The following is a 21,339-nucleotide window of genomic DNA, read 5'->3' as shown; positions in this document are numbered from 1 at the left end:
TTATTACAACTGCATGTGCAAAGTGGTGCTTGAATGTGTGGGCAAGTGACCGTGTCTGTCACTGTGCCACTTTCAAAAGTGAATGAGGGAGAGAGGATGTGCGCCTTGTTCACAACTGTCTTTGTGCTGTGAAACAACATACTAGACACAATGGTCCTACAAGCCAGGCTGCCTTGGCACCTGCACCTGAGCAGGCATACCTGTTCTCTGTGACTCACAGGAGAACTAGGAATTACATCTAGCAGGACACGGGGTACTCACAGCAAGGAAGATGAAGAGCCATGATGGAGTTCAAGTGAAGCGTGACATGCGAGAAAGAGAGTTACCAAACACCGACTGACATTTGGAGATACAACACTGTTGAAAAAGGTGGCTTGGGGTGGACTAGCTTTTCTCATTACCATTTCCCCTACTTGCTCCCTTTCGTTCTTTCATGTTCCGTGTCCACTTCTTTTCTCACCATTTGTCTTTCCATATCGTACCATTCTTTTCTAAGATTCTTTCCACCTTCTCTTTTTCTTCTCTGTTCTCTTCTTCTGCTCTTTCTTCCCTGTCCTGAATGTGTCCCTTCCACTTTGCCTCCTCTCTATCTCGCCCTCTTTCTCTCTAACTCTATTTCTATCCATTTCTGTTGCTAATTTGCCTAAAGCTCTTTCTATGCCTCTCTCTCTTCTCTCATTTCCCACTACTTCATCACTTTCACCCGCTGTTTCTCTTTTTATTTGTTTTTCCCTGCAACGAACTTTGGGGCATATTATCAAGCACGGCGTTAAAATTATCACCGCTTTAGCGGCAGAAAACTGCTGCTACAGCGGCGATAATGGGCTTGATAATATGCAGCAGAGAATTCCAATAGAAGCCGATATTGACACCAGAACATGGGCTTCTATGGGAATTCTCAAGGGCATATTATCGAGCCCATTATCGCCTTTTTAGTGGTAGTTTTCGGTCGCCAAAGCGGAGATAATTTTAATGCCGTTTCTTGATAATATGCCCCTTTCTTTCCTTAATTCTGTGTCACCGATTGCTCCAAATCTTTATCACATTTTCCGTCACCATTCGTCCTTCATCCCTATTTTTTAACTTTCATTCCAGTTCCATACTTCCGTATTTCTATTCTATGCTTTTCTCTTTCCCCACTTTTTTCTCTCATACCCCCTTTTGCTTCTTTTTTCCATTTATCCTTTATTCTCTCTCTCTCAATTGTTTTCTCCTTTGCTTCCTGCCATGTCTATGCTCACCTTTTTTCTCTCTAGAACATTGTTTCTGGCATTGCACTTCCTTTCTCTGCTTCCTAACTTTTGCCTTTCTGGCTCCCCTGTTTTCCTCTTTTATGTTTCACATTTACATTCCTGTACGCAGATTTCTCTCTTTCACTCTCTCTCGCGTTCACTTCTTTTAAACTTTCTTTCCTACTCATTTTTTAAAGTATTAAAGCATCCAAAATAGGGATAGACGTTTACCCCTGCATTCCGACACACTTTCCCTATCTTGCAAATGACTTCAGGCTTAATTCACAAAGGCAAATGTACACGTTTGTGTAAGTTTGCTATTTTTTTGTATTCACAAAACTGCGTTTTAATAGTAAGTTTACAGCTCTGGAGACTCCGCTGTCGGGGCGGATAACTCTGCACATTAAAAAGATAGGCATGTCCTATGTTTCTATGTGTGGAGTTCTCCTCCCTTACTGCAAAGGCTCCGCAGTCGCAAACTTACTATCAAACTGTAATTTTGTGAATTCCACAAAAGCGTAAACTTGAACAAATGTGTAAGTTTACGTTTGTGACTCGGGCTCTTTGTATCTGCCACTCATCCATGTCTGTAGTAACCACCAAGACCGGCTTCTCCTGCAGACCCATTTTCAGCCAATATGCCTCCAAGACTTTGTCAACCAGGTCTTGACTTTTTGGCTCAGTGGAGTATTCATCTCTCCCCTATTGCTACTGGCTGTTTGGGTGTATCTTTCTGCCTCCGCTCAAGTGCTTGCATTCTCCCCTATTGCTACTGGCTGTTTTGTTGTATTTTTCTGTCTCCTATCAAGTGCTTGCATTGTACTGCATGAAGACAGTGGAGTATTCATCTCTCCCCTAATGCTACTGGCTGTTTGGTTGTATCTTTCTGCCTCCGCTCAAGTGCTTGCATTCTCCCCTGTTGCTACTGGCTGTTTGGTTGTATCGTTCTGCCTCCGCTCAAGTGCTTGCATTCTCCCCTATTGCTAGTGGCTGTTTGGTTGTATCTTTCTGCCTCCACTCAAGTGCTTGCATTCTCCCCTATTGCTACTGGCTGTTTTGTTGTATTTTTCTGCCTCCTATCAAGTGCTTGCATTGTACTGCATGAAGACAGTGGAGTATTCATCTCTACCCTAATGCTACTGGCTGTTTGGTTGTATTGTTCTGCCTCCGCTCAAGTGCTTGCATTCTCCCCTATTGCTACTGGCTGTTTGGTTGTATCGTTCTGCCTCCACTCAAGGGCTTGCATTCTCCCCTATTGCTACTGGCTGTTTGGTTGTATCATTCTGCCTCCGCTCAAGGGCTTGCATTCTCCCCTATTGCTACTGGCTGTTTGGTTGTATCGTTCTGCCTCCACTCAAGGGCTTGCATTCTCCCCTATTGCTACTGGCTGTTTGGTTGTATCGTTCTGCCTCCGCTCAAGGGCTTGCATTCTCCCCTATTGCTACTGGCTGTTTGGTTGTAACTTTCTGCCTCCGCAAAAGTGCTTGCATTCTCCCCTATTGCTACTGGCTGTTTGGTTGTATCGTTCTGCCTCCGCTCAAGGGCTTGCATTCTCCCCTATTGCTACTGGCTGTTTGGTTGTATCTTTCTGCCTCCGCAAAAGTGCTTGCATTCTCCCCTATTGCTACTGGCTGTTTGGTTGTATCGTTCTGCCTCTGCTCAAGGGCTTGCATTCTCCCCTAATGCGATTGGCTGTTTGGTTGTATCTTTCTGCCTCCGCTCAAGTGCTTGCATTGAACTGCATGAGGACTACTTTACAGCAATAGCCCGTCTATCTGCTCTCGTTGGCTCCCTCGTGTGTTTTCACACTAATGTGCTAACACTGAAAATCCAAGCAAATATCTGCCATATGCAAATCATTACTGACCCAGCTCCTCATTGAAACAGTTCATTTCAAACTGCCATGCGAGGGAACACAAGCAGCTTCAGACCGGTTTCAGCCTTACTAGGTGTGGTATAGCTTGGATCACGTGGCACCGCAAGCAAGGGAACCACGTCTGGACATACCCTCGGCCACTTAGGGCATTACAACTAACACATACACAAGAGGTGATGGGAGGAATGCGGGAAAAGTGCCTAAACCACCGGTGATTGCTGTGGGTAGCAGTCCAACCTATCAATGCTGCATGTACGCAAGACGGGTTGTATTTGTAGATGGGCCAACAATCTCCCCTGGGAGGTCTCATTGTAATGGGCAGTCAGCTTTAGAGGCATCAGTCTTTGCCAGTAGCATTGGGATTCACTCTGAGATATCAATCTTTGCCAGGAGCATTGGGATTCACACTGAGATATCAATCTTCGCCAGGAGCATTGGGATTCACACTGAGATATCAATCTTTGCCAGTAGCATTGGGATTCACACTGAGATATCAGTCTTTGCCAGGAGCATTGGGATTCACACTGAGATAGCCCTCTATTGTGCACATGACACAGGAGGCGGGGGAGGGGAATGAATCATTTTAAATAGCTGTTTTGCTGAATGTGCCGAACCCTGTGCAATGAGTGGTCACCAACAAATGCCATTTTGAAACTTCCTTTCAGTAAGAGTGCTGGAAAAAGAATAACTGATTAGGCACGTGTACTTTTGGTGTGGTTGTCAGATGTATTTGTTAATCTGTCTATAATTTGACAGGTCGCCTTTTCATAAATTGGAGTGATTGAAATACACAACTATACAATCAAAGTGTATTGCTTTAATGAGGACTGTGTGCATCATTTTATCACACCTTATATTTTACTAGCATTACAAACACATTAGTAGGACCTGCAACTTAAACTGACTCATTGAAAACAGGTTAGGTCCATAAGTGTGCAGTGTATGACATCCAGGGCATGTAATGTTCATTCAGGGACTGAATGTAGAGCTTTCATCTTTCACCTTCCTAATTCAACACCTCTCTTACATATTAGTGTCAGCAAATGCGCAGCAGCGGTCAGAGTGCAACTGTTTCTAGCGCCTGCACATGACATGCATTCTCCGCTCTGCCAGCACTTCACTTATTAACCTTTAATTGTCTCCTAGAATGTTTCATTCGTGGACATGTGTTTCTAACACTGTCAGAAGGGATTGCAAAATTCAACATGCAAAGTGTTGCTGGGTATAAAGGTCAGGATTGGCTGAAGGACTCACATGACACAAGCCCAAAAACAAGCTGAGTTTTTACATTTTACAAAGTGGTCTGGTCCATATCGAGCGTTGTTGCTACTTGTTTCGCATGTAAAACCGCATAAATAATTTTTTACCAAGTTTTGGAAGTGCAATATTTGACTTGCATCACGCATGAGAACAAGCATTGAACATGCCATGTGTTTCTTTTTAACAGACATGATAGGTGTAGCAGGGACCGTAGCGGTGCATACATTGCTAGCACCACACAAATGTAATATGCACAGGTGGCAGCTGCAAGATTTCATCACACACGCAGAACTGCTACAACACAAGCAGCGCAAGCTTCTTCCCTCCCAGACTAGGTACAGATCAGGCAGCAGCAGTGCAAGCTTCCTTTCCATGCAGAACAAGCGCAGCACGGCAGCAGCAGAAGCTTTCCTGTGAGTAGTGTTGTCGCTCTGTAACTCGTGCTACTGTTAAGCCATGTAGTGTTGCTGTTATGTCTGTTCATTATGCATGATCGCTGGCTCGTGAGGACAGTTGAAGGATTTTTGCCAAACTAGCTGAGGGGACGATCTTTTGTGCCACCCTCTTTCCCAATGGCGCCACAATTCCTACTGCAGTGAAATAGGACATTCCCTGCTGGGAGTGCAACAGACTTCCCTCACCAGTATTCATATTGACATGTTCACTGCACGCGCCCTCGTCTCTCTATAGTCTCTCCTTATTTTCATCACTCTATCATCTCACACACATACTCCCCATGCCCTCCTACCCTCTTCCTCTCTCTCATATTTCATCTTCTCGCCCCCTCCGCTTACAAATCACCTACTTTTGCACTCTCAATCTCTGTCCATCCTGTGACCCCCCTGCCCTCACTCACTCTCCCTCCCACTTTCCCTAGTTCACGACTCCCCTCACAATTTATTTTCAGTCAATATCTAATATTACCTTTCATAACCATTCCATCACTAACATTCTTCTCTCCCATGCCCTCCTCTTATTGAATTCTCTCCTACACACTTTTACATCCTCCGCACACTAACCCCCTCACATCTCACATCTCACACCCTCACCTACCACAACCCACTTTCCCACCAAAACCCTGCCCTGTCTCAGCCTTCTCTTGTGCCCGATCTAGCTCCTTCTTCTTATACACTTTGAACCCTCACCCAGCCCTCTCTCTTTCATATTCAAAAGATTCTCAAGCCAGTTCTCCACATGCACTGTGACACTCTCGCCACTTACCACACAAAAACACATATGCGCTCTTGCTAGTGATAGTTTCTTGCATTTCCTATTTACAGGGCAAGTGTAGAGGATTCATTGTAAAACGTGCACTTATGAAAATAAAGCTGTGTTTCACAATACAGTAACATGGATCAGAGAAGTTGGTGATGAAAACCCTCTCCTGGGATGGAGTGAGGTAGCAGGAGAGATTGTACATTTTCTGAATGATGTGGAGAGGAGCATGTGTAGGGAAGCTGACCAGGCAGTGCTTCATTTGTAGAAGAATAAGAGCCGGTGCTCTCATCAGGAGGCCCCTGCATCTTGCACCACACAGTGCCCCTGCCAGTTGCCAATGACAAACACAGCTACTAACCATCACACTCTTACAAGTGAGACAATTCAGACTATTCCAGGCCCCCAAAGCTGTAAGAATGGCTTGGGAGACAGGAATGTGCCATCGTAAATGCAAAATTCAACTAATAAGCAGCTGTTGTTGTGCTCATACCTAAATTAGCCATACACCGCCACCATGTGGTAGACTGTCATAAGCGCCGCTGCTGGCAATTAGCTGCCTGTGCCGAGCACTAGAAACCACAGGCTCAAATTAAGCACTGTCACCAGGTGTGGAGGGACAGTAGGGATAAAGTGTTTTCCATGAGTGGTAGAGGGAATGAAGTGGAAGGGGAGCTTGGGGGAGATAAATATGGGGGCATGAGAGATTATGCACTGTGCATGTGATGCAGAGGCTGGGACGCTGTCTGATACCGGAGGAGATTGGGAGGAGTCCAGAGGAAGTAGACATATTCTGTGTGTTTCAAAGGGAGATACTTGGAAAGGGAAAGAGGGCGATATGACTTTGTTATGGATGTGCTAACGGTAGTGGTAATGAGACAAGTGACAGAAACTAGAGGGCAAACTCCATCAACAGGTACACGTACTATGCAAGTTTACCGATATTTGCACCAGCCACTATGACAACTGTATTGGCAGTGACTTACTGGAGAAAAATGTACTGGTTCTGCCAGTTGGTCAGCTGAAAACTCGGTTGATTGTACAAATGCTGGTGTAAAAATGCACTGCACAGCTCATCGTGTAAATAATGTGGCTGCTGCTTTCTGTGCAGTTGGCAATAGATTGGCCTTAAAAGCCGATGAGATGACAGTTGCCCACGGAGCACAGACTGTTAGCTGATTTCCTGACAGTCTCTTGCTGAATTGTTAAAAGGCTGCCATCAATATCTGTTTTCTGAAAAAGATGACAGCTCATTGGCGGGTTTTAACCATTGGTAAGTGTGAACAGGAGATATCTAGTTAAATATGTTGCCACACAGTGGCCCACTCATTATTACTGTTCTGGATGCAGGAAGGAGTGAGGCAGGGGATACATGTTTCTACTTGTTAAAGGCTGCGTGGGGTGACCCAATGCCCCATCGCAGTAAAACCACCGTGCTACCCCCAAGCTGGTTCAAGACCTCACGGGAGCACCTCATGGGGAAATTGGGGGTGCTGGGTTGCCCATAAGTGACTATCTACTAGACGTTTTGAAGTAAGTGGCACCAAGGCCCTTTGCAACGCTTGGCAAGCCAGGTGACTGATCAGTGCAATAAAGACATTCCTCAGCTGTTGGCGAGATCAAATGTTGGTACACCATTGGCATCTACGCAATCCAGTAGTATCTATGAATGATTGCACCAGCACCAAGCAATCTATGCAATCCGATAATATTGGCACTAGTAAAAATGTTATTTAGGTCATCTGTCAAAGGTGCTACCTATTTGTCCAGGCACAAAGTAATCAGTGTAGTCTGGCACGGTTGGCAACCAATAGTGTCTGCATCAATGCAATCGATGGAATTCGACGATGTCGCTGCATAAAGTCACCAGCATCAGTCTAAGTAAACCAGCTGTGGTGGTGCATATGTATACCCTCTCCAATTAAACATATTTAATCCGGCAAGGTAGGTCTAAAACAATGCATTTTATGCAATCTTGCCCAGCTGCCTATGTTGACAGAACCTTGTCAAGCGACTGCAAAGCCACATTCCCTGCTGTCAGAGTATCACACAACACAGATGTACATCGGTGCCTTATGGAGTACAGAACAGAATACATATAGTGTGCAAGGAGCGAGACGAATCAGCAGTCTGATAAAGACCTCAACGATAAAGGATTATCTGGTAGTCCTGTGGTGAGAGGGTGGTGTACAGGGCGGGTAATGCGGGGATCCTGCCGGATCCCTTATACGGCAGCCATTATTGGACTGGATCTGCCCTGGACCTAGTAAAGTGGGCTAATCTCGTGCGAGCGCTGATGAGGTATCAGGCATTTTGTGTGCTTCATGTGCGTCAAGCTGCAGGGGTCGGACACATGAATGCCTCACGAAAGGGCTATCAGCACTCTTTTTATCAAAGTCTTCACCTGACTGGGAGCTAGCTGGAGCCTAACACCTTGCTGCCAGGAAGGAAAGACAAATCTTGCCTCTCCAGAAGTGCTTCAGAGATAAACTGTGATTTGAGGACAGTTTCCTTAGTTTTTCTATCATTCATCAGTAGAAGATGTGCATGCACTGGAAGAATGACATATGCATCTGTCTGTAAGAGTAACTGCCCGACCAGCTACTCATATATCACTTAGCTCTGGTAAAGAGCCACTAGCATGAAACAGTGGTGTAACGAAACTTGAGCCCCCCCCCCTGAAAAGTACAGGGAGGGGCCCCCTCCGGACAGACTGAGGAGCTCTCAGGCCAGGGTACTGTGCTGAGGGGTCTCCCTGGAGCTCAGCGACCTCCCACTCCACACTGCGGGGGCCTTTGTTATGCCACTGGCATGAATGACTGAATTATAAATCCAATATCTCGCTGCTGTGACACAGCAACGATGACTAACTCAATGTGTTACCCACTGGTGCTACTTCATTAAGGAACCCCAGGCTGCTCTTGCAGAGCTCTCTGGCAGCATGGCGGCTCAGCACTGGCATAACGAACGTTGAGGGGCCCCCCCTTCAAGGTAAATGAAGGGGTCCCCCCTCCGTATTTAATATGGAGCTCTCAGGCCTGAGTACGGTGCTGAGGACCCACCCACACCGCGGGGGCCTCTGTTACGCCCCTGCAGCACAGAGAGTGGTGGGTGTGGATTCCAAGAGGCCAGGTTTTTTCTTTTTTTTGGGACACAGAGAAGAGATCATGTTCTGTATGGCTCCCAAAATATTCATCTGCCCCAGAATAGTAATTGAAAGAAGGGTCAGATGATATTGGGGGTGATACATAACATAAAGGTATATTTGGGAATAAATTGAACTAAGGGGAAGTTTTTCACCTTGGGGTTCTGAGTGACATCACAGACAACTGGAGCTTCACTCCCATTGTCTATTTGATGGCACTCTGACCCCCTCCATGAAAAACATTCCTATAATTCACTGTTACCCATCTATAATTCTAAATATTACTACCAAAATGAACCATTTGTATCAACCCCAGAATAAAGGAAGATTGAGGGACAAAAGAGTTCTAAATGTATGCTTTGCAGTATGCATGCAGTTCCTTGAGGCCAACTAATTAACATTACAAGGCTTGCCCCTTGTGACCTACTGGTCAAAATAGGAGTTTTGCAACATAAGCAGTAATACGCTGAGGTATCTACATAAAATACAGATCTATGACCTGCCTGTTCCACACTGTGCTTTGCAGCAGGCACACTAACTCTCTAAGCTATTTTATGACGGGTCAGAACAGTGACTAGGCTGCATACAGATCTCTCCAACAACTGCATTGACCACTGAAGTTATCTTACCGTTGTTACACAACACAGCCTGTTGGGTATACAAAGATCTCCTCAGGAGATGCATTAAACCCATCTGTTAGCTTAAAATGCAGCTATTGTGACAATTAAGGAAGCCAGAACAGAATTACTATCACATTTGTCCTTTTTGCCAATTTCCTTGTGGCAGATTCTTTCTTTTCTTCAAATGTGTATGTTGACTGTCAGATTCTGTTCCTCGTGACTGCCCCATGTGCCTCCGCCACCTTTCGGACGCCACGCATTCACCCCAGTTTGTGGATCCCGGAGCGAATGTTCTCCACTTCCAGCACTGATTATAGCAGCTTGGAATGTCGCTGTTCTTACAGGATCGCACGTGCAAAGGGGTGCGGCACCCCTAGGTTTCTGCCAACATCTTCCTTGCTGTGCAAATTCGAAAGGGACACCTATACCCTCGAAATACCTCATCTTTAACTGTGCTAGTAAGCAACGTGCACTCGTCTGCCCAGACAACCCTCATTTAATGAGGATGCGTTTGTAAGGCTTCAGTGCCAGAGCACCACCAAAATGCAGCACCAGTGATGAGGTGTGACTGGTGTGCAAACAGTGTGCTGAGGCGTGGGCCACTTTACCTGTTAAATATGCTAAATATGCTCACAACATGGCACGTGTTTGAAGGCTGTGTGTGTAATCGAAGTAGCAAATGTGTGAAATTCATTCTTTCCAGCGGGCATATGTGTGAAAGAAAAATATAATTCCTTGGTACCACATCCGCTTAAAAATGTACATATTTCTTCCAACACCAGACAAATGAAATCTAGAACCTACAGATGACGAAAATGTCTATTTTTTATTTTACTCTTAAACTTATGCTGACCTAACTTTCATGCCAAGTTTTTTAATATAGAACATAATACCTGGAGGGGAGGGGGGTCTGTATCTATGTGTTTCAAGTTCTGGCAGAATAGAAATCCGTTGCAAAGGATCACACGTTTTACTCAAGTGTGGAGTCAGGGGAGGGCCATAGATTCATAGACCACAGCTTTGTTACTAGATCACTGTTTAGTCGCATACATATCTTTAATTTGCCCAGTTAGAGATTAGGCTCTCCAGGGTTTAGTCCAGCCATGCCCGACTAATACATTTTGGCTAGTCGAATTATAAGCCATCCAAACCTACTGGGGGGATAGCTCAGTGAGCTAAAGTACCTGCCTAGAAACTAGTGTTCCATGACTGAGAACACTGGCCTTGTTAAACTTTGACAGTGGTAGAAATAACACTTACATGTCCATTGAAAGTGTGTGTACTCAATGTTGGAAACTGCAGCAAAGGCATCAAACACCTGTTGACGATGCAGCTCGGTCGGCTAACTGCCTGCGTAGAAACCCACAGGACAGGACTGTGAAACCTGGCGGGACTCAATCGACCTCTTATCCTCCTGGATTGATGAAAGAAGTATCTTTATGATATGTAATTATTACACCTCTGACTCGATGCTGGGAAACTATTCAACTTGTGGTATGCGCCACCAAAATATTCCTTATCATTACACCCAAGCCCATAAATCCAGGTGCGCCATGAAGAATGGGGACATTTTGCAGCTTAGCTCACACACACGAAGTAATGAAGGGTGTAGAAAATGAGTTCCTGAAACATGCCACACAAAGGACACTGAACATTACAACAGCATGCCAACTGTAAGCACGCTGCAATGGTGGTATGCACAAGGCCCTTGTCCTTCTTTCATGCCACGGTCCGGTTGGCTTCTCCCTGTCTGATGTTTGTCTTTACTGTCTGGTGCCTGCTCCTACCATAGCTGGTTTAGAAATACTTAGACTGCAGTCTCTACAGACAAATATACTGAAAACATAATACCAAGATCTAAATAGAGGATCGATGGATTGCAATGGCTAGGACCCTAATCCTAAATTGAGATTCCAAAATGTTCAAAAATGAAGAAAAAAAATAATCTATTTTAAGAAACCAACGCGAAAAGGCCTAAAGCTCACCCTGAATCTTGAAAATAAACATAATGTTAGCATGAAACCTAACCTTAACTAATACCGTAGTAATATCTTTAATCTGAGCCCTGACACATAACTTAATGTTGACCCTAAAGATAACCCTAGACCTGGCCCTAAGATCAGCACTAACTAGATGTGCAGAACTTATACCTAACAGTACCCGTCTGTCTGACCCTAGCCATCACCCTAACGCAAGCCCTATTGAAACCCCTAGCCTTGACCCTACGTTTAACTTTAGTCTTCTAGCCCTAAAAGCAACTCTATACCCTGTCCACAACACAGTCCCCAAGCCCTGAACCTAAACCCCATACTAATACCAACCTATAACTTAAACGTTAATTGTTTAGTTATAAAACAAAGACAAGTTTTTTCAGCACAGCGTGCTTTAAAATGTAAGAATTTGAAGCTCGGTTTGTGGGAAATTATGTTTTAGCTGTCCTTGCTTAGTTTACTCAGGCTGCGCGTCCCTCTGGTCATTTTTCGGTAAAAAGGCAAGCGGTTATTTCACTATTTGTGCATTGTAAACGAGGGGTCACTTGGCGTCTGGGTCAACAAAGGCAATTTTCCTTGCAATGGAGGAGTTAAAATAAGTGTGGCAGTGTGTCTAACCACCTCGTGGGATCCTGTAGAAATCGCTCGATCTTCCTGTGCTTAATTTCTCCTTCCAGCAAAAAAAAAACAAAACAAAAAAAACAAGACCTGTGCTTAGAGGCCATCCAGTTCACTTTGTGAGCTATATAAGAAAAGTTAATTTACTCACTACAAAACGGTCACACCTTCCAATATACTCCGTTTCTACAAGATGAAGGGAAGAGAATGTCAGTGCCTATTGGGAAGAGGCGCATTTCCCAGTAGACACGACGAGCACCAAACACCACACAACCTAAACTGAGCAGGGGAGGTAGCCAGCAGCAGTGGCGGAGTAAAACCTACACAAACATAGAGAAGATCTGACAAGTCACCCCGACAGGAAGACAGAAGTAGAGCTCGGCACTTCTATAGATGGTTTAATGCCGCTGCGCGTGTCTCCTTCAAACTAACTACAATTAGTTTAGCAAATTCGCGGCATCTTTCTTTAACAGAAGCACCCCGCGCTTCTTCAGAAGCCCCTAGTTAGTGGAGACCCGCTGGTGACGCACCACCCTGGCTCTGACGGACGAGAGTACGGCTCCCCAGTACCTGCACACGTGCCGCAGGAGGTCAGCGCCAGGAGCGCCAGGCACGCTAGGGGGATCCGCAGAGACGCCATGGCCGGACACTTAGAGGCAGAGGTCCATGAAGGAGTGAGCAGGGATGTGAGCTGACTGCTGCCGCTGCTGCGCTGGCCTCCAACCCGCCTGCACGCCTGGACCATAAAGGGGGCTCCCACTCTTTCCTTTACTATATAAGCGGCCGAGTGACGTCATGGGACGGGTGCGTGTGACTTCTGAATGAATAGCCCGCCCCGCCTACGCCTCGTTCCACCCGGGAGCCGGGCGCGCCTAGTGCGTGAGGGAGTGACGCCCGTCTCAGAGAGATGCGCTCGTTTAAGGGCTCCTGCGTGGGGGCTTATGTGCGTGTGAGAGAGGGAAGCGCCTCAAACGTAGCAGGTGCATCTGGACTGTGACATCTTTCAACGTGGGACACCTGTCTTGTATTCTTGCTTAAATGGGCAGGTTTGTCAAATACTGAGAACCTGCGCTTCTTTATTCCTAATGGAGAGTTCAGGCACTTCTACGCGGGGGTGTAATTATTTTAATGAGATACAACTTCTCATGAGCAAACACGTACAATAATGAGGCAGTATCTGCACTTTTATAAAATCCATACCATGAATAGGGCAGTACCGACTTGCATAGATGGTGGCCCTTTACCCCTCTCCCTTCCCGTCCCGCCAAGCCCAAGAGTCCAGGAGGACACATCAGCGTATAATACAAACACGAGAATGACAATGTATCTCGTAAAATGTAATCTAACCGTGTGCCGCAAAGCCCTGGCGATAGCAGCATCTCTCTCTCCCGTCCATAAGCAGTTCTAGTCTCGAAGAGCAGTTGGGTTTTATATCTCTCAACTTACAACTCTCCTCCGGGCTTTATGGCAGAGTTCTATTGATTTTCTGTCAACCCCAGTGTTTTCCGTGTTGATTGGCAATGATGCTTTCTTTTCAAGTAGTCTACAACTTTCTTAACCGGTACCTCTGGAGAGCGGTGTTTGTCGGATGCGCAGCTATAGTGGCTCACTGCAGTTTATGACCGGTAGGTGGCGCGGTTTACACTGGAAACACTGATAGCTCTGTCCAAGGTGCTGAAGCAACTCTGCTAACGACTCGCACTGAAAGTTGCCTATTTCCTCACGCAAACGTAAAATAAATATATCGGTTTTAAGATACCACGCTTTCACGTGATCTGTGAGGCTAATTTAACACTCCTTTTCACTGTGGCAGTGTTATATGTGAAGTGTAGATGTTGCAATCTAATGGCGCTAATACAGCATGCAAGCTAATGTCCACTTACGAATGAGTGCCGAAGAGCACTTATTGGGCGCTCTGTAGCATGGTACTAACATACGAAGGCAAAAGTAGCAATCTTTAAAAAAAGGAGCACTTCGAGGACTATTCAGGATAGCTTAAAATCTTAAATATGGGTGTATTTCTGACTACACGTATGAGGAAAGGAAAATGGCAAGGGCTTATTAGCACTGGGTTATTCATGTCACAATATTCACAGCTCAGAGAGTGTTTGCAACATATATCATGGTGACACTTTAAGAATGCAGCCATCTGTGTATTTACAAAACACATAAAAGGCTTCCGGTGTCTTTTCACTCGCTTCCAGACCTTCTCCATGGGGAGTAGGCAGAGTGTGCACCTTTCTGGGCTTTTCTAGTGCTCAATCTCTTTTGTGCAAAATGTAAAAAAAAAACAAACGAACGCAAGAACAATTTTTAGGCTAACAGCACCCAGCCATTAAAATCCTTAATGTCTTTTTCTAAGAAAGCAGAGGTGAGAATTGACGAGGAGCGCCCGGTTTATGAAAGAGCATTTGTAATACGTTCGGCAGATGGTGTGGACTAGGCACGGCTATTAAAGGCCACCTAGGAGAATACCGAGGCACAACAGTAGGGACTTGTTAGCAGAAACCTACCAATCAAATGATCAGCCCACGCACAGGGGGAAGATGAATTACACGAGATCAAAACAATAGGAGTGAAAATGAGGTCCGAACAATGGCTGGCCAGATGGACAGGCCCTATTACCATTTGTCGTAAGTTAAGATCAGAGTGAGTCAAGCAATAATGCAGAGTCCGAACTAGAGGGTATGTCCACTCGTATGTTAACTTCACTGAATGACATTAATAGGGAATGCCTGAGGAGGACTGATGGAGGTAAAAAAGTCAGCAAATTAATTTCCAAAATCGTGAGTGGAAAGAGCAGCCTGTTAACAGAGATGGCCCACAAGAGATAATGATGATGCGATGAGTGTATGAAATCCAAGTGCTTCACAAGGAAAAGAGTTAAGTTGAGAGGAAAAACTTTCAAAGAACGTCTACAAATAATAGCAAAGTTGCCTCCGGTGAGGAAAATGGATAGCTTTAAATCAATTTTTGTAAAGAAAAGCTTGGTCAGGGGGAAGCCTCTGAGGTCCAACACTCTGTAACGGAGAGCAAATCTAACGGATGACAGAGTAAAAGGTTATGCATCCCAAGTGAGCGTTTGACCAGTAATCGGGAGGGAATTTAATTATGGTCGAATTAGCTAATTGTTGGCTGAGACCAATATGACAGAATTATCTGATTATATTCTAGCCAAAACCGAAAACGGCGACTCAACCACCAATGGGAGAGGAAGGCTTGAAGCTGGAAGGACCAAATAGACTGAGCAAATAATGCAAGAGGTGGAGCAGTAGGGCATACTTAAGGAAGGATGGGAAGTGAATCTGACAGTCATATCAATTACTGAGGAGTCCAGTGTATAGCAGGAAATAAGAGAGAGAATCTCCCGTGTAGGAGGCAATGAAGGCTTACCTGAAGAGGAGACAGGTGTGGTTGACAGTAGGTGGTGGTTAGACCTGGCACCATTGTCTCCCCTGCATTTTTTGCTTTTGCCTCCTGTGTTTTTGTTGTGTGTTGGGTTCCGTTTTGCTGGTCTAGATACTTTTCCCATTTTGCTACTGTTGTTCAGTGCCAAAGTGCAAGTGCTCCCGTTGTAAATTGGTGTTATGGATTAGTGATTCCATGATTGGCATATTTGGTTTACTAGTCAGACCCTAGTACAGAGCACTATGTGTTCCCAGGGCCTGTAAATTAAAGGCTGCTAGTGGGCTGCAGCACTGATTGTGCCACCCACAGAAGCAGCCTGTAAAATGTGACTCTAGCCTGCCATTGCAGAGCCTTTGTGCAGTCTGGGACTGCCATGTCGACTTGGCCGGTGCAAACACTTGCCAGGCCCTAACCTTCCCTTTTCTACATACGAGTCACCCCTAAGGTAGGCCCAAGGTACCCCTGTGGGCAGGGTGGATTGTATGTGAAAGGTGGGAAGTATTACGGAGCCGCTGCTGTTCCTGGGAAGGTAACGCCGCCTGCAACGCGCTACGCACCTATCTGGTACCACTGTCGCCACCATCACAGAGCCTGCAGTCCTGGTCGCACCCGCCGCCGTGCTTCACATCTCGCGGCCGCGGAGCGGTGCGGACCACAAGTCCCAGCTCGCCCTGAGTCTCCGCCCACTGCCAGAATCCCGCGCCGGAGGAGCTACAAAAGAGGGCTGCTCTCTCCGCCTCGCGGACGCGCGCGGGCGGCGCCGGGCTGAGCCCGGGCAGAGGGCGGGCCGTCTGTGGCCGTCAGGGGCAGAAGGAGGCAGGGCGGGGCCATCCCCCTGACATCGGACACCAGACCACCCACTGCACTACAGGTACTGCTGCTGTACGCTACTTTTACTGCTTCGCCCCTTGTGCATTGTTGTGGTGCTGTTCAGTATAGACGGACTTGTGGCTATTGTCTGGGTCCTGTCGTGGGGGCCGCAACTTTTAGCCATATTCTACGATGTCAGGTCCCAAGAAAAACAAGATAGTCTCGGGGGCTGGCTCTATGAACAATTTTCTAGTCAAGAGGGTGACCAAGATTAACGAGGATAGAAGAGCTTCGTTGGGCAAGGTAGATGATACGGTTCACGCTCCCTCCCTAGCTATAGCCGCTACATTGGAGGACTTCCCAGATGGCGATAGAATCACGGACTTATTACCACAAGATAATAACGTTACCGAACTAATTTGCAATACAGTAGCCCCTATTCTCCAGGAGCATGATAACGCAGCAATGGCCTCCTTAGTGAATGATACGTTACGCCATGACTCTGAGGAAGACTCAGAAACAGTGGAAGAAATTAGGGGCAAGAGACCCGTTAGAACATGCAGAAGGCTCCAAAGTAAGAGGGGGGGTAAGACCACCCATAGGAGAAGGGTGGAAACTCATCGGCCGGATAGCCACAGTCCCCCCAAATCCAACCCAATTATAGAGCCTATGAAGGATCCCAAGACCACTTTGAGCCTAGAGCAGTTCGATCTGTTAATCAAACGTATTGAGGCTGCGGTAGACCTAAAACTTAAAGCCTGTATTGACTGTCTTACAGCCAAACTGGATACCGCAAATGCGGAAATCAAAAGACTTGGAGTTCTATTGGATGGACAGCTGGCTAAATCCTCTCAGGCGAATCCCTCACCCACTCACATTAGCTTAGCAAACCTTGGGGTGACGGGACGTAGTGTTACAAAAGCTTCCAACTCTTTACCCATGATTCGTCCTGTTATTGGTTCGGGCGATAATCTTACTGTTCCCCTAGTAACTCATCCCCCATCAACAGATGTGGATTGCGATCAGGCGAGGGGCTTGCAGAGACCTGACATTAGCAGTAATGCTGTACAAAGCAGACGCGCCAACACTATCAATTTGCCCCCAGAATGCGCACCATACGTCATTGTACTTACAGACGTCCCACTACTCTGCCCAGGTAACACAGAGCTGCAAGTGGAAGCGCATGAGTCCCTCAAGAATAAAGTGGTGGCCTGGTTAGGCGCTAAATGTGGTTTTCCTTCCAAACTTGCTGGAGACATAATCACGACAAGGAGAGTGAACTGGATTGGCCCATCAAGGAAATTTTGTAGAGGGGACTGCGTGGTTGTGAATTTTAAATATCCACAACACGTGGCCACTGTCCTCCTGCGGGCAGCTTCCCTGATGGAGGACAGTAACAGTATTCGTGTTCGCCCATTGGGGTATTTCTACAATAAGGCCAATTTTCCCTCCGCGTCGAGATCAAGATCTTATCCGTTTACCCCGGTGGGGCCTAACCCGGCGCAGCAATGTTCTTTGCAGGGCCGTGAAAATGCCATTTCATGGGGTCCCCCAATTTTAACGCATAATAGGTTTGATGTGCTCTCAGGTCTTGACCTCTGTGATTGACGGGAAGAGGGAGAGGGTACAGAGGACGCCGTGGCTGCGGCCCGAACATCTATGGTCCACGTACCTTCTTCTGAGGTGGTCAAGAACAATTTACCTGAGATTATTATTAGTGATAATGGGGGAACGGTTAGGCTGTTATCGTGGAATATCGCAGGTTTGCGGGCTAAGAAGGGAGACACCAGCTGGGAAAGCTTTGTCAAGAGTTACGATGTTATTGCCCTGCAAGAGACTTGGGACTTGGAATGTGACTACTGGTTAGATGGCTTCACTTCCTTTTTCGTCCCTGCTTTGCCTTCTCCAGCTGGTCGGAACAAAGGCGGCCTTATGATGTTGGTTTCAGTGAATTTGAAAGGTAAACTGACTATGCTAGACTGTGCTTCCAAAAATTTTATCATTCTGGAGTTAACAGCAGAGGATGGTGGTAAATTGTTGTTGGTTAACTGTTACAATGCCCCCAATAGCAACCCAGAATCTCTGCATTTTAACTGGTTATTAGATTTTTTAACTCTCTACGGAGACAAGCAAACCACTTTGTTTCGAATTATTTTAATGGGTGATTTTAATGTTCATTTGTGCTATAAATGTGTTATGGTTGAATTGGAGGGGCCAGACAGTGTGTCACCCCCTCATTTAGAACACACACTGAATGGTCGAGCACTTGAATATGTACTGCTGGGAAATGAGCTATTCGAACCTGAATTTTCTGATATCACCACACGGGTTGCTACCTACACGGGTAGGGCTAGCGATTCGATTATTGACTTTATCTTTATTTCGAGATTCTTTCTTAATTATGTGATCACTTATAATGCTATTGATATGCCCATGAGTGATCACAATCCGGTTGGTCTGGTGCTAATAAATAGTGCCTTATTGTCAAAATCGGTTGTTCTCCAGCAGACTATTTTGCCTTCAAAAGTAAAGGACCAGGGGAGAAGACTTAAATGGGAGTCCGTTGTACCGGAATTTTTTTTTGTAACTTTATCTAATTCAGTCGCAGATGAGTTAAGGGTGTGTGCTACTCCTCTAGCTGGGGACAATGATGTTATATCTGCATTTGAAGGCATTTGCCGGTTTGTGTCTGGTAGTCTTCTAGCTAAAGGGCAGGGGAATAAACAATATCCGGTAAAAGGCTGGTTTGATAATAACTGTAGTAAAGCTCATAACCGCCTCAAAAAAGCCCTGAGTGCCCGCCCAAGGAACAAGGAGCTTGTGGCACGACTGAGGAAGGATTATAATACGGCCATTACTTTACGTAAAAAAGAATTAAAAAGTAAAGCTTGGGAGGACCTAAGGGACAAAGCTACCCTAAAAAACAGCGCTGAGTTCTGGACAATAATAAATTCCCCATTTCTAACAGGTGCCCAAAACTCAGTACAGGAATTAAACATCTCAGAAGTTGAGTGGCTGTCTCATTTTGAAAAAATATATGACAGCCACAGAGAGTTGGGCCCTTTTATAACCCCTGGTAGTCCAAAGGAGCCTGTGAGTTTTGAAATCTGTGAGGTACTTAGGGCAATAGAGGAAACAGCAGGGCGTAAGGCCCCAGGCCCCGACGGAGTACCAGCAGATATGTACAGGGCAAATCCACTGTTTTGGGCAAATATTTTAACTAGAGTTTTTAATGCCGTCGCATTAGTGGGTTTCCCTGAATCCTGGTCCCTCGCTACAATCGTCCCTATATTTAAAAAAGGGCAGAGAGGAGATCCAAAATGTTATCGACCCATATCGCTTTTGGACTCCTCGGTTAAAATTTTAGGCAAGGTTGTCCTGGCGAGGATTTCCGCGTGGGCCAGGGGAAATAACATTTTATCCGAGGCTCAATTTGGCTTCAGGCCAGGGAGGAGTACTGAGGACCAATGCCTCAACCTCCACCTTATACTGTCCAAATACACTAAAGCAAAAGGGGGCAGCTTATTCCTGGGTTTTATGGACCTGTCCACAGCTTTTGATCTTGTTAATAGATCAAAGCTGTGGGCAATGTTGCTGGAGATGGGCCTTGATAGCCCCTTGGTGTACTTTCTAGCGGAGCTTCACAAAGATCTGAGGGCTCGCATTAGAATGACCAACGGCGGAAAGTGCACTGAGAGCTTTAGATCTACCAGAGGGGTCCGCCAGGGTTGTATCCTGGCTCCAATGTTGTTCACGCTTTATGTGAACTCTTTGGAGGGTCACCTAACGTCTGTTACAAAAGATTTCCCGTGCATGGGGGGTGCACCAATTCCGGTGCTCCTCTACGCAGATGACGCGGTACTCATAGCTAGGACCCCAGTTGCCCTACAAAAGTTATTGGACGCCTTCTGTAACTTTATGAGTAGTCTCGATCTGGTGACCAACAAAAGTAAATCACATACCATGTCCGTCGGACGTGGTATGCGTAAAGAAAAATCCTTTTACTGTGACGGAGAGGTGATCTCTAGTGTTAAGGTCTTCACCTACCTGGGTGTGATCTTTGATCAGAGGGGATCCTGGACACCGCAGGTAACATCCAAAATTAATGCGGTAAGAAGTTCATATGCTGCAATTTTGGGTTTTGCGAAGAGACTGGGTGGAAAACCTATGGAGGCCATTATGGCCATCTATAAAGCCAAGACAATTGCTATTGCTAGATATGGTGCAGCTGTCTGGGGTTACGTTAACGTCATAGATATCCAGACAGAGGAAAATAAATTTTTTCGCTCATTGCTGGGGTTACCTCAGTCAACTGCTACCTTCTCAGTACATGTAGAGCTGGGAATGGGTTACATTCTAGACATTTTAAATCTAGCTCCACTCTTGATGTGGATAAAGCTTTGGCTTAACACTAACCTTAGCCTAAACCATCGGATCATCAAAGATTGCCTCCAACTTGATCACAGAAGGGAAATTCAGTGGCTGTCATATATTGAAACTATGACAGCTCTTTTGGGACGCCCTGAAATTTTTAGTAGCCCTGAAGCTTTGTGTAGAGCTGACTTACAGTGGGTGAAATTAAATTTTCTGAGATTTCGCACGGCCGAACGTGAAGCCCGCGATTTATGTAAACCCTCTGTGAGGGCTCACGTTCTGATATCCCCATCCTGTGTCCTGGCCCCTTATTTAATCACGGTAACCAACCCTTTCCATAGATGGCTTTTATCCAAATTTCGGTTTAACCAAATTTATACAGTGCTGTGGGATGTGAAAGACTGGTGCAAGGTGGAGGAATCGGCCCCATGTAAATGTGATGGTTTCTCTGTTCAGGATAACGCCCACTTTTTGTTTTTTTGTTCCTTCTATCATGAACCGCGTATAAAATACTTAAAATCTATTCTGAAGGATTTGGGATTTATCCAGTATAAGCCTGCACTGTTTTATTTACAAATGTTGGTTTCTCCTCTTATTATGTATTGCACTGCTAGTTTTTTAGCCGCTTCTGTGAGATGCAAGAAAATAAGGCTAAGTTTGGAAGAACAATAGGAATATGGATTCAGCCATATTGCCCATTTGAGTGTTTTTTAATGTATTTTATGTATCGCCCTTTTAATCTGCTTTTTAACTCATAAATTGTTTAATATTGTATTAAATTTATCAACTG

General features: G+C 45.7%; 1 protein-coding gene across 2 annotated transcripts in view; it reads right to left on the bottom strand.

Annotated features, from left to right (window-relative positions):
* LOC146855975 (neurotensin/neuromedin N-like) overlaps nt 1–12,713 on the bottom strand; it is a 96,516-nt gene extending 83,803 nt beyond the window's left edge. For both annotated transcript variants that reach the window (XM_085650689.1, XM_085650690.1), the window contains exon 1: nt 12,528–12,713. In XM_085650689.1, the coding sequence (XP_085506815.1) occupies nt 12,528–12,702 (175 nt within the window). In that variant the 5' untranslated portion in view covers nt 12,703–12,713. The remainder of the gene's footprint in view (nt 1–12,527) is intronic.
* Nucleotides 12,714–21,339: the final 8,626 nt, after the last annotated feature.

Source organism: Triturus cristatus, chromosome 4_1, assembly GCF_964204655.1.
Source record: "Triturus cristatus chromosome 4_1, aTriCri1.1, whole genome shotgun sequence".
Classification (NCBI taxonomy): domain Eukaryota; kingdom Metazoa; phylum Chordata; class Amphibia; order Caudata; family Salamandridae; genus Triturus; species Triturus cristatus.
Note: the sequence above shows the minus strand (reverse complement) of the source record. Positions and strands in the feature narration are given on the sequence as shown.